The 12,374-nt window shown below is 47.2% G+C and overlaps 2 protein-coding genes and 2 long non-coding RNA genes across 4 annotated transcripts; 3 read left to right on the top strand and 1 right to left on the bottom strand.

Moving 5' to 3' along the window:
• Window positions 1–1,313: 1,313 nt before the first annotated feature.
• On the top strand, window positions 1,314–3,097 carry LOC109762970 (ubiquitin-NEDD8-like protein RUB1). The gene is made up of 3 exons (XM_020321849.3): window positions 1,314–1,597; window positions 2,356–2,615; window positions 2,781–3,097. Exons 1-3 carry the CDS (start codon window positions 1,505–1,507, stop codon window positions 2,887–2,889), a joined length of 462 nt encoding a protein of 153 aa, XP_020177438.1. The 5' UTR covers window positions 1,314–1,504; the 3' UTR covers window positions 2,890–3,097.
• A 220-nt stretch (window positions 3,098–3,317) lies between these two features.
• Window positions 3,318–9,358, bottom strand: LOC109762957 (phototropic-responsive NPH3 family protein NPY1). The gene is made up of 4 exons (XM_020321837.4): window positions 8,730–9,358; window positions 6,496–6,565; window positions 4,483–5,649; window positions 3,318–4,260 (listed from the first exon to the last, which is right to left on the bottom strand). The coding sequence occupies exons 1-4, from the start codon at window positions 8,789–8,791 to the stop codon at window positions 3,646–3,648; spliced, it is 1,914 nt and encodes a 637-aa protein (XP_020177426.1). The 5' UTR covers window positions 8,792–9,358; the 3' UTR covers window positions 3,318–3,645.
• Window positions 4,179–6,632, top strand: LOC120965151 (uncharacterized). Its single transcript, XR_005757447.1, has 3 exons — window positions 4,179–4,308; window positions 5,259–5,454; window positions 6,248–6,632. It is a non-coding gene; the product is annotated as an uncharacterized lncRNA (long non-coding RNA).
• An 854-nt stretch (window positions 9,359–10,212) lies between the features above and the next one.
• Window positions 10,213–12,010, top strand: LOC123493870 (uncharacterized). The gene is made up of 3 exons (XR_006663281.2): window positions 10,213–10,651; window positions 10,796–10,947; window positions 11,189–12,010. It is a non-coding gene; the product is annotated as an uncharacterized lncRNA (long non-coding RNA).
• Window positions 12,011–12,374: the final 364 nt, after the last annotated feature.

Raw genomic sequence — 12,374 nt, 5'->3', positions numbered from 1 at the left:
GAAAGAACACTAGAAGTAAAAAATACATCCAGGTCCGTAGACCACCTAGAGACGACTACAAGCACTGGAGCGAGCCGAAGGCGTGCCGCCGTCATCGTCCCTCCCTCGTCGGAGCCGAGCAAACCTTGTTGTAGTAGACATTCGAGAAGTCGTCGCGCTAAGGCCCCGTAGGACCAACGCATCAGAACATCAACCGCCGCCGATAAAGAGAAGCGTAGATCGAAAGGATTCAACCTGTAGACACACGAAGAAAGGCGAACGAAGACCAGATCCACATGGATCCACCAAAGACAAACGCCGACCGAATCCCACGAGATCTGCTCGAGAAAAACCTCCACACGCCCTCCGACGATGTTAGAAACACCACCGGAATGACGGCTAGGCGGTGAGGGCCTTATTCCATCTACAGAGAGCCGCCACCGCCTTGCATCTCTGAGCAGGACACAAACCCTATTTTTTTTAGAAAAACATAAAAAACGGAGCCCTCCCGCCGGCGAGGACCGGGATCCATTGCGCTTCCATGGTCCTAAGACCATAGGAGACGAGGTAGACCACCGCCGGCGCCGGCGGAAGGCAGAAGAAATAAAGTGCTAGGGTGCCACAACCGCCGTTGTGCGTGTTGGGCATGTGTAGTTGTTGCGTTTGCAGATCCAATGCCGAGCTCTTTTTTTACATCCTACAAAAAATCTTTTTTTTGTGAAAGATCCTACAAAAATTATACTCCCTTTGTTTCATGATGTAGGACATATTTTGTTTTCTAAAAGTCAAATATCTTTTTTGCGGATAGTCTACATTTGACAAAGTTTATAGGATGAAGTATCGACATCTCAAAATAAATAAAAAGTACTCCTTCTGTAAAGAAATATAAGAGCGTTTGGATCACTACTTGGAAGTACACTTCATGATAAATCTAATAATAATGTTTTTTATTATGAATTTTTTTTACTTGATCAAACAAACTTTCAAAAAACAAAATATACTACTACCTCCATCCTTATTTATAGTCCTCTTTGTATTCTATGCCGAATTTTGACCTTAAATTTAACTAACAAAATATTAGTGCATGTCATAAAAAATAATATAATTGGATACTATGTTTAAATACGAATCCAACTATATAACTTTTTATGACATGCATTAATATTTTATTAGTTAAACCTTTAATCAAAATTTGACACAAAATGCAAAGTGGACTTATAAACCAGTACATTATATTGTGGAACGGAGCGAGTATAAAAAAAATTTAATCAAAAAGGAGGTCGGCGTCGGGTCGGGCCCGACTGGAACAGGAACACCCACCGGCCCGCGGATTCCCAACGCAAACGCCGCCACCCCTCCCCAAATAAATCCGCCCGGACCCGAGCCGCAGAGCACCCACCCGAGGAGAAAAGAAAGGATTTTCGTTTCGTTTTCGTCCGCTTCCGCCTCTGCTCCGTCGTCCTCACGCGACCTGCAGCTTGACTCCCTCCCGCACCGCACGCACGAGCAGCAGGGGCGCGAGAAGATGCAGATCTTCGTCAAGACCCTCACGGGGAAGACCATCACCCTCGAGGTCGAGAGCAGCGACACCATCGACAACGTCAAGGCCAAAATCCAGGTGCGCCGCCGCCGCCGCCCCCCTCCCCCCTCCCCGATCCTTTCTAGGTCTACGCGCTGATTGGCTTAGTTTAATTTTGTTGGGCCGACGCGTGCAGTAGATCGTTGATGCGCCGCTCCTATACCGTCCGGGGGCCATCCGCGCTGCTAGTCCCGCCCTAGCTTTTTAGATGGCGTGCTGTTTCTGCGCATGTTTGTTAGGATTTCAGCATCCAAGGGTTAACCCCTTTTTCTGTCAAATTATACAAATCCGTTCTGGTGTGCAAAATTAGAACAGTTCAGGTAGTACCTCTTTTTGAAGTCGAGACTCGAGTAGTAGACGAGTTGTATACAAATTCTATCATTGTGTTGTATAGTGGGTATCTGATGCAGTAACAAATGACGAAAAGGAATATAGTCCATGCTTTGTTGTGACACATGGATATCTCACTTGATATCTTGTGCTGGTGCTGCTCCCTGTGATAGAGTAGAATATATCCAAGAATGCCTTTATTTTGTTCCCCAAGAAAATGATGAGACACTGCCTTTTATGCATATCATTCTTGTAGTGAAGTTACCAATTTTCTGTTTCAAATCACTCATCTATTCTTCGGTTCTGAAATAGATCGATGGCACACCATACCGTCTGTTACCATTGTGATCCGAATCCAGAAAACTGTCTATGTAGTTCTGTATTGCCATTGCATTGGTTAAGTGGCAGGCTAGCCTACTTCAAGCAGTGGAAACTGAACTTACACGCTAGTTTGTGCACTGTCACAGGACAAGGAAGGGATTCCTCCGGATCAGCAGCGTTTGATATTCGCTGGCAAGCAGTTGGAAGATGGACGCACGCTTGCTGACTACAACATTCAGAAGGAGTCGACTCTTCACTTGGTCCTCAGGCTCAGGGGCGGTACTATGATCAAGGTTAAGACTCTCACTGGGAAGGAGATCGAAATCGACATTGAGCCCACCGACACGATTGATAGGATCAAGGAGCGTGTTGAGGAGAAAGAAGGCATTCCTCCTGTGCAGCAAAGGTATACAGAGCCTGAATTTCTTTTGATCTTTCTATGTGCATTATATGTAATGTTTTGCTTGAATGAACTCCTCTCTCTGTTCCTCGTATCCGTAACAATGGCGGGGGATACCTTGTAAGCATTTGGATGGCCCAGACTAACCATGTAATTATTTTCTGCTTGCAGGCTGATTTATGCTGGTAAGCAGCTTGCAGATGACAAGACTGCCAAGGACTACAACATCGAAGGTGGCTCGGTCCTCCATCTTGTCCTTGCTCTGAGGGGTGGTTACTAGTTAAGCTGTAATGGAAACGCTTGCGTCCTGAGAGAAGTGACCATTGGTGGCATGGAACCTGTGTTGCAAAGAGATAATAACAAACTAGCTTTGCTTAGTGGGAGGGGCTGTCTTCCATGTTATCTGCCTATATGATTTGACAAAACTACTCGCAAGTTTATCTGCCTCTGTTATTAGCTCTGCCATATATCATCTGAATTTTGGGTTGTGTCTCTGTCACTCTTTCCTGAATTCAAGATTGCAAGTTCCATTTTAGGGCTAAATGCAGAAAGATTGATTGGAAAATAACAATATTCATGTGACGCTGGTTCGCCGAATCCTGAAAACATTCTGATTTGAGATGGCAGAATCAGTAATGGTTTAGATAGAAGCCACTTTGGGTCACATCGACCTCAAATGAAAAATATAGTACTGCAATCATTGTAATCCATGTTCTTTGTGTCCTGCAATCTGATGCTAGTATTCGAGAGTGTTTGACACAAACCCTTTTATCTTGTTCTTCATAAACATTTCAGAGAAGAACAAACCCTAGTAGATCTTTCCTCACCGGTAAGCTACAGGCCTATGCCTTAGATAACCACCATACAGAGAGCAGCATATTGAGCTGCTTACAGTCCTCCCTCACATATTTTCTCTTCATTGACAAGGGCAAGGAGCAAACAAAAATGATGAGCATCAGCTGATAACTTCTCTTTCCTGTACAAACCTAACCCAAAGCTAAACTAAAACAAGATGGGGAAGCAGTAAGAAGAGCCCCTACGAAACAGAATACCTTCTGTTCCTAAGAGGGGGGAGAGGAGAGGGCTTCACTTCCGTGGGCTTCGCCGTCGATGGCGGGCTCTGTGAGCTGCCGGACGTCTCTGAACCCTTGCCGTTCTCTCCATGCCCCTTGCTGCTCCATAGCTTGTCGAATATCCTCCTCGACCGCGACTGCAGCAGGAGGCCTCCCAGTTGGTCCTTGAAGCTGTTTCTGCCAACAACCTGGTCCTTGAAGCTGTTTCTGCCAACAACTTGATCCTTGAAGCTGTTTCTGCCTCCCCTGAGCTCGACGTGCCGGTCCTCGCCCTCTCCTCTCGCGCTTAGGCTTGTCACTTGCTTATCCAGCTTGTTCGGGTGCCTGGGTATCCGCCTTTCGCAGTGCTCGCTTTGTTCCTGCACAGGCTTTGCACAAGCATGCTCTCCGCCGTCAGTTGGAGCTGGTACACTGCTTGAACCCGCCCTCAGCTGCTGGAAGAAGAGGACCTGCACCACCACCCGGAGAGGCAGGCGGTCGTTTTGTGTGGCGTGCACGCATGCATCTGTGGAAAGCTTCTTGACATCTATCAGGCCGCAAATCTTCTTTTTGTCTGCTTTGTTTATGTCTGGATGTTCCTGGTTAGAAAGAAGCAAATGATCAGGTGCGGTTATGGTCTTCTAAAGGTGAGATAGCATACAGGTGATTTATCAAGTCTGCTTCCATGCTTACCAAAGACTAGTATAACTATGTTTCCGATTTGTAAGTTTATTAGCATCAAGTGTTCATTCATCGTATAGCAAAAAGTACTGACAGCAACCATTGAGCAAATTTAGGTTCATCAAGTGCATTGAACATACCTTGATATACGCATCAACCGCGTAGTATAGGCCGTCATGAACAGGTCTAGCTGCTTCTGGCACCGCCGTAGCTAGTTCTACAAAGGTGGAGAATTCAAGGTCTGGATCTGCAGCTACTTCGGATAGGTACCCATCAACCAACTCCCCTAGAGCCAAAGTGGATTCTTGCTCAAAGTTGAGCTCAATCATTTTCTCATCAGATTTCTCGACAAAATCGCCATTGTGAGATAGTGCTGTTCTTGCGACAAATCTCTGGACAAGATTATGGACCAACCGAACATCATGCATTCCCTCACTGGGGGAAGCAGCAGGCAACAAGAGATCCTTAACCGAAGCTTTGTGCAGCTGGAAACTAATCCTTCTCATGAGCTCCTCCTTCACATGATCCCCAGACCCAACTAATATAGCAACTTTCAACAGCTTCAGGAGAAACCTGCAAGAGCAACCTGAGCTCTTGTCTGACGGCAGCAACCATATTATGGTCTCCACCAAGCATTGGTTCCTTCTCATGTAATCATCAGCGACCAGAGCGTCGTAAGAGTCTGGCAGCCACCTAACTGCATAGGCTTTGAGGGCTTCTCCTATCAAGTCAGGTGACATCCTCCCCTTGGATTTGATAGCAACCATCACTCTCTTGTAGAGATCAACATCCAATTCACACAAGTCCTCGACCCACCAGTCTTTGGGAGCTACCGATGTTTTTCCTGCCGACTCAATTATTTCAGTGCATGCTACTCCTTTCTTATTATAACTGTATGACCAGGATACATTTGCAGGATCCACAGATGTCTTTGAAGCAATGGCGTCTATACATCTACCGACAACCTTCAGCTCCTCAGACCAAGGTAATAGTGCCTTCGTGCTCAGGAGAACAATGATCGAATCTTTCCAGCTCCGGAGGATGCTGGAGTTTATGAAGACCTCGATTTTGAATATCAAGTTCCCTTTGTCCATATCTTCAGTCATTCCAAGGTACTCTGCTGCACATCTTGCTGCAACAACATTGTGGGGACTGAGGGTGACAACCATCCCATAGCAGAATTTTGCACATATTTCAAACCCTTTCGCTCCCCCCGGTAAATCATCTATGTGGACGTCATCTGTCCCTTTCTCAGTAGCCTTAAGGACTAGCTTCTGAAGCTTGCTGCTCTTGGACAGAAGGGGAAACTGCATACGACAATCAACACAAACATAAATTTTCAGTCATGAATGATAATCAGATATTGTTCTGCATATGAGTTATCACCAGCTAGAAAATAAGTCATTTACATAATGCAGCACTGGTGATTACAACACTCGGTGACAAAATGCCAAACAATTCATGAAAATGATTAAGCTTGTATCTATGCAAATTCTATTAGGGTATTCTTTCCTTCAGCAGTGTTTTCAGTTGAATTATTGTCATGGGAGTCTGAAACAACCCTAAAATTTAGGCAAGTTTTAAATAGCTAACTGATGCCCTGGTAAAATTAAAGTTTACCAGCACCAATATTAAGTACCGAAGTGCTCCATGCAGGTAGGTTTTACTTGATTCAACACACTTTGATAGCACAATCCACTTTCTTTACTTTAAGCTATAAGCAGACCTAGTTAAGAAATAAACGGCATAGGGTTGCTATAAGGTGTTGTTAGGTTGAAGAATGGTAACATAAATGTAATGGATGATTCTTTGATTTGTTTGGTTAGATTGCCTATGCCATCAGAAATATTTTAAGGTGGTGTTGATAATCAGCTTGGCAGTAAAAATAATTTGTGTGTGAAACAGGATCCAGTAGATTGGAAAGAGACAGCCCAACAGCAATCAGACGTGAAGCATAAATGTTGATGATGTTACTACTCTTGATGGCATGACAAAGAGACCCCGACAGTTGAACATTCTATGTCTGAAGAACTACGTGCTCCAGGATGTAACACATATCTACTTCCACCACCCTTGGCCGTTATTTGTAGAAGCAAATATAAATGCTTAGTGTTGACTTCAGCAAAAATTGCTGAAAATACTAGCACACTGACCTTGTGTAAGTAGAATCTGACTTCACCGATATGCACAATGACATCTGTTGCAAGGTCAGAGACCACCAATCTGCAAGCATCAACAAACTTGTGAGCATATCATATTACGAAACAGAATACAGAAACACTCTTTGGTAGCCATGGTAACATTACAGAGATTTAGTTTTTATACAAGTAGTTCTCCTACCCGCCTAACGCTCCTACAAGGCTCCTATAAGGCTTTCACCGCGAAATCGCACATACCAATTTTGTTTACGCAACATGTATCGATTGTGGAGAACCTCAGGAAATGTCAAAACTATCTGAATCAAAAAAACCATCTGAGATTACGTTAACACAGTCGATTACACATGCCCGACCTCGTATCGACCGTCACCCATAAACCATTGACTAGTCGCTCTCTCAAAACACATGACAACAGCGTAGACATGAAGCTTATCCTAAGCTGTAAAGACCTCCACTACATCAACAACACATCAATAATGGAGGAAAAACATGCAGTGGCAGTTAAACTAGACTGCGCGGCTCGCTTTCCAGTTATCCAGTTCAGCAAAGGGAAGAAGCAGAGCACTAGGGGTCTGGAGTTGGTGAACAGGACACGTATGCATGCGATCAGCTGGCCACTAATAATCATTAGTACTCCCTCCATTCTAAAATAGATGACCCAACTTTGTACTAATTTTGTATTAAAGTTAGTACAAAGTTGAGTCATCTATTTTGGAACGGAGAGTAATTAACAAGGTCCAGAAATCCCACAGGCTCTCAACTTGAGCTTGACACCATCCCTTTCCAATGTTTCTTCATCTAGTTAACTGGCTACAAAAGCACCTTGCCAAGAAGATACATATGTCAGGCTCAAGCTCTGCTTTAAACCCATTTCTTTTTTACCACTGGCACTTGGCATTCAGAGAAAAGAATGCTGGATTCTTTAGATTAACCGAAGGGAAAGTGAGGTCTGATCAATGATTAGTGAGACGGGGAGATGACAATTGTTTTCTCCCTTCCTTGACAATAACTTAACCCTGGCCAACTTTAACCAAGTTGCCTGAGACGAACAGCAGGACGTAGTGGCATCTACCTTATATTAATACTGGCGCTCAGCGCATTGCCCCTAGCACTCAGATCTATTCCGCACTAGCAAAGAGGAGAGAAAACAAGTGCTGCATCTTCGGATTTAAAAGACAAAAGGAAGTCAATCATTCTTTTGGGCGAGCAAATGATGCCTTGCAATCTGTATGAGGGTGAAAGGCAGCCACAGCACTGGCGGACACCGGGAAAAAGATACAAGAACATTTCAAATGAATGCTGGATGCAGCTCAAATGAGACCCAAGGATGAATAAATGAACCACAGTACATTACAACAAGAGTATTTTTTAAATCAGAGGACTGCCCGTCACTGTAAACCGAACCGTATAACAGGCTAGCGTGCAGGATGAAGACAATGGGATGGACACGAACAACTAATCCCGAGAGAAACAAGGAATGCCAGCTCGAGGGATCAGTTGGAGAAACTCCGTTCTGCTATTAGTGGTATCATAGTGCTAGATCCAGTTGAGAGAAGCGTAGAGAGCCACACATGTAGGAAGCATAAACAAAAGAAGGCAGGCAGAGGGGACAGGACAAGGCAGAAACTGGTAGAGATAGATAGAAACGGCGCACACAGCCTAGCACTCTGCACTTCCCAAGAACCCATAGTCAACTCACGCCGTGACTCGAAATGAAACAGTTATTATATGGTGCATTAGCAATCGAACAAGGGACTAACCAAGATCCAAGTGCAATGCCAGGCCCAAAACTCGACATAAACTGGTAGAGGAAGAGGCGCGAGGAGACGGAGAGATTGGTTACTGGGCAAGCATGACAGTCGGAGTAAGAAGGTGGTGATGCAAGAAGAGCGGTTCCCGAACGGCCGCCATTCTAGAAGCTCTGGTCTTCCAAAGGGACGCACACGGCACGAATAAGCTTGCAAGAATCTCATTCTCACCGGAAGCACCAGCCAGCAGAAGAAAGAGGATGACGGCGTGGCAAGAATCTAGCGGGGAAACGCGCCTAGCTACGTGTAGAACAAGAGGCGAAGGAGATGGACGAGAAGAGGTTCTGCTCCGCCGCCATGAACCGGAGAAGCGGCGGTGCGACCAAGGAAAAACGTAAGACACCAAACAGTTTGAGCAGGAAGGAAGCAACGCTAGATAGCGGTAAGGAAAAAAGAAAAGAAGGGAAGAGGGTGACTGACCTGACGTCGGCGCCGCCGGACTGGAAGGCGTCCGGCTTGGAGCCCAGCTTCATGAACTTCATCTTCTACCTCCCTCCCTCCCTCCCTCTCCGTTGGGCAGCCTCTAGCTCCCTCACGCCCTCGCAGAAGACCTCACTGTCTGTCTGACGCTCGCTCAGGCTGGGTGTTTTCTTCTTCTTCCCATGCACTTCCTTGGCACCCCGGGACGGCGCGAGAGAGAAGCAGCGGGAAGCAGAGCACGGACGAAAAAACCCACCAGCAGTACGCAGCGGCAGCAGGGGAAGAGAGAGGCGCGGTTGGGTTGGTGTGGGGGAGGCTTAAACGCAGCAGCAGCAATTAAAGAAGGGGATATGGAGGGAGGGAGGAGGAGGCGGCAATGATGGTGATGCCGTGGCGTGTGAACCATGGAAGGGGTGGTGGTGGTATTATTAACTCCTCCTCGGCCGCTTCTCTGCTCTGCTCTCTGCTCTCTGCGGCTGCCAAAGCCGCCTCCTCCTCCTGCTTGCTCCGTCGCAATGTCAATGACTCAACGTGGGGTGGGCAGGACGTAGTAGTAGCAGTATCTCTCTCTCTCTAGCCTTTTCCTCTGCGTCTGCTCTTCTTTCCCTTCGCTTCAACGCACTAGCAATATGTTAACTCGCCCCCAGCTGCTGCTGCATGAAAACCACACGGCGATGATACTTTTCGGGTTAGGAAAAGGGCATAATATTTCCACTGTTTCATGTTAATTTAGTCCCAGGATTACCTAGCCGGGCTAATTATCCGTTTAGTCTTTTGATGTGTGCGGGTGCGGCAGAACTTTACAGGGAAACGGGTGGGGTGGCGCGCTCCTGCCCCTGCCCCTGCCTGTCGTGTGCGAGTGCGAGTGCGAGAGGAGCGCCTGTGTGCCTCTGTCCCTGTGGTGGGGAGTAGAAAAGAAAAGAAAAGAAAAGAAAAGAGAGAAAAGGTGCAACAAACAATCTATCTGCGCGCAGCGTTACCAGCGGCAGCAGCAGCGCGGCACAGGTCGCTTTCCGTGTGCGGCGCGCTCCAGTTTCACAGACGGAACATGCCCAGTAATAACGATGCACAGCAGTGCTCTGTTCCCTGTGAGTTGTATTGTAGGAGTATATACTACTGCCTCCGCCCGAAATCAAAACCGATGTATGTAGACGTTTGAGCGTCAACTAATTTCGGATGAAGAAAGTACTCAGTCAAACGCAACGCAGTCGTTCCATGTTCACCTTTTGAACGGCGGTGAAGCTGGACTTTTCCTTGAGCAAGAAGCACCGGGCCAGGTCAGTTGCGTCACCCGCGAGCAAATAAAAACTTTTGAAAAACGCAGCGCAGGATCATCTGCCCGTATCAGAACAACAATTAGTTAATGAACCAGCAAAAGGTGGCAGCACCATCCATCCGTAGCCCTCGGTTTGTCACGCATTCCCACCGGCGCACCACGCCCGCCCGCCACCTTTCCACGCCCCGCCCGCCGTCGGCCGGCCGGCGCGCACGCCACGTACCAGCGCGCCCCCCGCCGGTACGTGTCCGCGCGTCCTCCGCCCCTGTTCTTTTAGTTAAAAGGGCTCAGAGACGGCGGTCCAATGAGCGAGCGCAGGATGATGCTCTCCGTCGGCCGGCGCCGATGCGGCCATGCGTAGCGTACGGAGCAACCGTTTATGTATTGGGGGGTGCGCATGGGCATGGCACCGGGCGCGCGCGGGCTGATGGTGTCAGGTCGATCGCGCGGGGACTTTTGTTAAACGGGGGGCAGAGAATCTCGGTCAAACGACGGGGGCGGTTTAACTTTGTGGCTAAACAAATCACCACCCTACCGGCTTTGCGAAAGTCACCACGATCAGATGCTCGGTACTTTGTGGACTGATGGAAACAGAGGACCTGCGTGGAAAGGCCTACATCTTTCTTGAGTTCAAGGCTGGGGTGAGGTACATGCTCACTTTAGGGTTAGCAAAATATGGGTTTCCCAGAGACGAGCTAACATGGTTAGTTTTTTTTGGATGGAACCGGTCCATCATGGTTTAATCATAGACTTGACACTGCTGCTTCCATTTTTCTGGATTTATTTTAAGGTTCCTGAGGATATTCGTTCTGTGGGAGGAGACATTTTCGTCGACTACGGAGGCGTCAGTGGCGGCTTCGTCAATCTCAAAATAATGTGTTGGTTCAGTCTCTCAGAGGTGCTCATAGGGATAGAGGAGCATGCGTGCGTACATTCATTCAAGTGAGTCTATATGCATATGTATGAGCTTGTGTGTCTTGAAACATTTTTGTTGTTTCCCTGTTTAGTTTTGCATGATATGCATATACAAATAGAATTTATAGTTGTATCCTACTGAATGGAACACATGTGGTACATGTGTTTTCTTTCATCTTGAGAAAGAAATAAAGGATCCTAGGTATTTTGGGTTTCCCTGCCTCCTGCCAGCGTCGTCGCTAATCTGGCTCGTCTCCTGTGTCATTAGGGTCATGGAGGCACGGTGGATTCTGTCCTTTGTTGGCGGGAGGGCTCATGCTTCATTTTAAGTATTGCTAAGGAAGGCAAGGCAGCGGCGCTTCTTTAACGATGGAATAAGGTTCTACCCGCCTAGGATTTGTCCCCGCAGTGCGTCTCACGTCCCAACGGATCTTGCGGGATTTTGTTGTCTTTGGTAGATTTATGTGGATTTGATCTTCGTCCGTCTGTGTTACGTCTACAAGTCTATGCTTCTCGTCATCGGCGACGAATGTTGTTCTGGGGTGCTAGTCCTTTTGGGCCTTAGCATAACGGCTTCTTGACTGTTCACTAGAACATAGTTTGTCCGACTCCGGTGAGGGAGGAGCGATGACAACGACGCACCTTCGCCTCACTCTAGTGTTTGTAGTTGTCGCTCGAGGTCTACATACATGGATGCAATTTTTTGTAACTTCTCGTGTTTTTTGTACTGTCGTGATGTTTGATGAATAGATCGAAAATTTTACCCCAAAAACATTATAAACTTTGCTCCATTTTGGGGCCGTTTGGTTTGTACTAACTTTGCCAAAGATTGCCACATCTAAGGTTTGGCAAGTTTGACCAATTTAGGCAAGTGTTTGGTTCCAGACACACCTTAGGCAAGCTACACTTGGGTCTCACATGGCATACACACAAAAATTGTGGTAAAATTCCCTTAGGCTTGCCAACTTCTCTTTGCTGACGTCTCGGTGCCCCTGCTCCCCCCGCCACGCCCATCTGACATCTAAGATTAGGCAAGTTTGACCAATTTAGGCAAGTGTTTGGTTCCAGACAAACCTTAGGCAAGCCACACTTGGTCTCACATGGCATACACAAAAAAAGTGTGGCAAGATTCCCTTAGGCTTGCCAACTTCTCTTTGCTGACGTCTCGGTGCCCCTGCTCCCCCCGCCACGCCCATCTGCACCCAAGAAGACGAGGATTGCTTCAGCTCTGGTACGACAGAGTGCCCGGCAGGCTAGCAACCACACAGAGGTGCCGGTGGCACACCGCGCAACGTTGCGCATCATCCGCGACCTCGGGCTGCTCGGGCCGAACGACAAGATGACCCCAAAGGCGGCCAAGGCCCTGATCAAGAAGTTTGATGAGTCACTCACTGAAGATGACATCATCGGCTTGGCGAAGCTCACGCGCCAGGACCCTGCTGCTCTTCGCATTG

This window comes from Aegilops tauschii, chromosome 5, assembly GCF_002575655.3.
Source record: "Aegilops tauschii subsp. strangulata cultivar AL8/78 chromosome 5, Aet v6.0, whole genome shotgun sequence".
Classification (NCBI taxonomy): Eukaryota; Viridiplantae; Streptophyta; class Magnoliopsida; order Poales; family Poaceae; genus Aegilops; species Aegilops tauschii.
This window is presented reverse-complemented; position numbering and strand designations above follow the sequence as displayed.

Bases quoted from the DNA above. Each gene is read 5' to 3' on its own strand.
- LOC109762957 (XM_020321837.4), bottom strand. From the start codon at position 8,791: ATGAAGTTCATGAAGCTGGGCTCCAAGCCGGACGCCTTCCAGTCCGGC. The intron at 6,566-8,729 runs GTCAGTCACCCT...TGATGCTTGCAG, and splicing joins TCCGGCGGCGCCGACGTCAG to ATTGGTGGTCTCTGACCTTG. The intron at 5,650-6,495 runs GTCAGTGTGCTA...TGTCGTATGCAG, and splicing joins TCAGATTCTACTTACACAAG to TTTCCCCTTCTGTCCAAGAG.
- LOC109762970 (XM_020321849.3), top strand. From the start codon at position 1,505: ATGCAGATCTTCGTCAAGACCCTCACGGGGAAGACCATCACCCTCGAG. The intron at 1,598-2,355 runs GTGCGCCGCCGC...GCACTGTCACAG, and splicing joins ACGTCAAGGCCAAAATCCAG to GACAAGGAAGGGATTCCTCC. The intron at 2,616-2,780 runs GTATACAGAGCC...TTCTGCTTGCAG, and splicing joins ATTCCTCCTGTGCAGCAAAG to GCTGATTTATGCTGGTAAGC.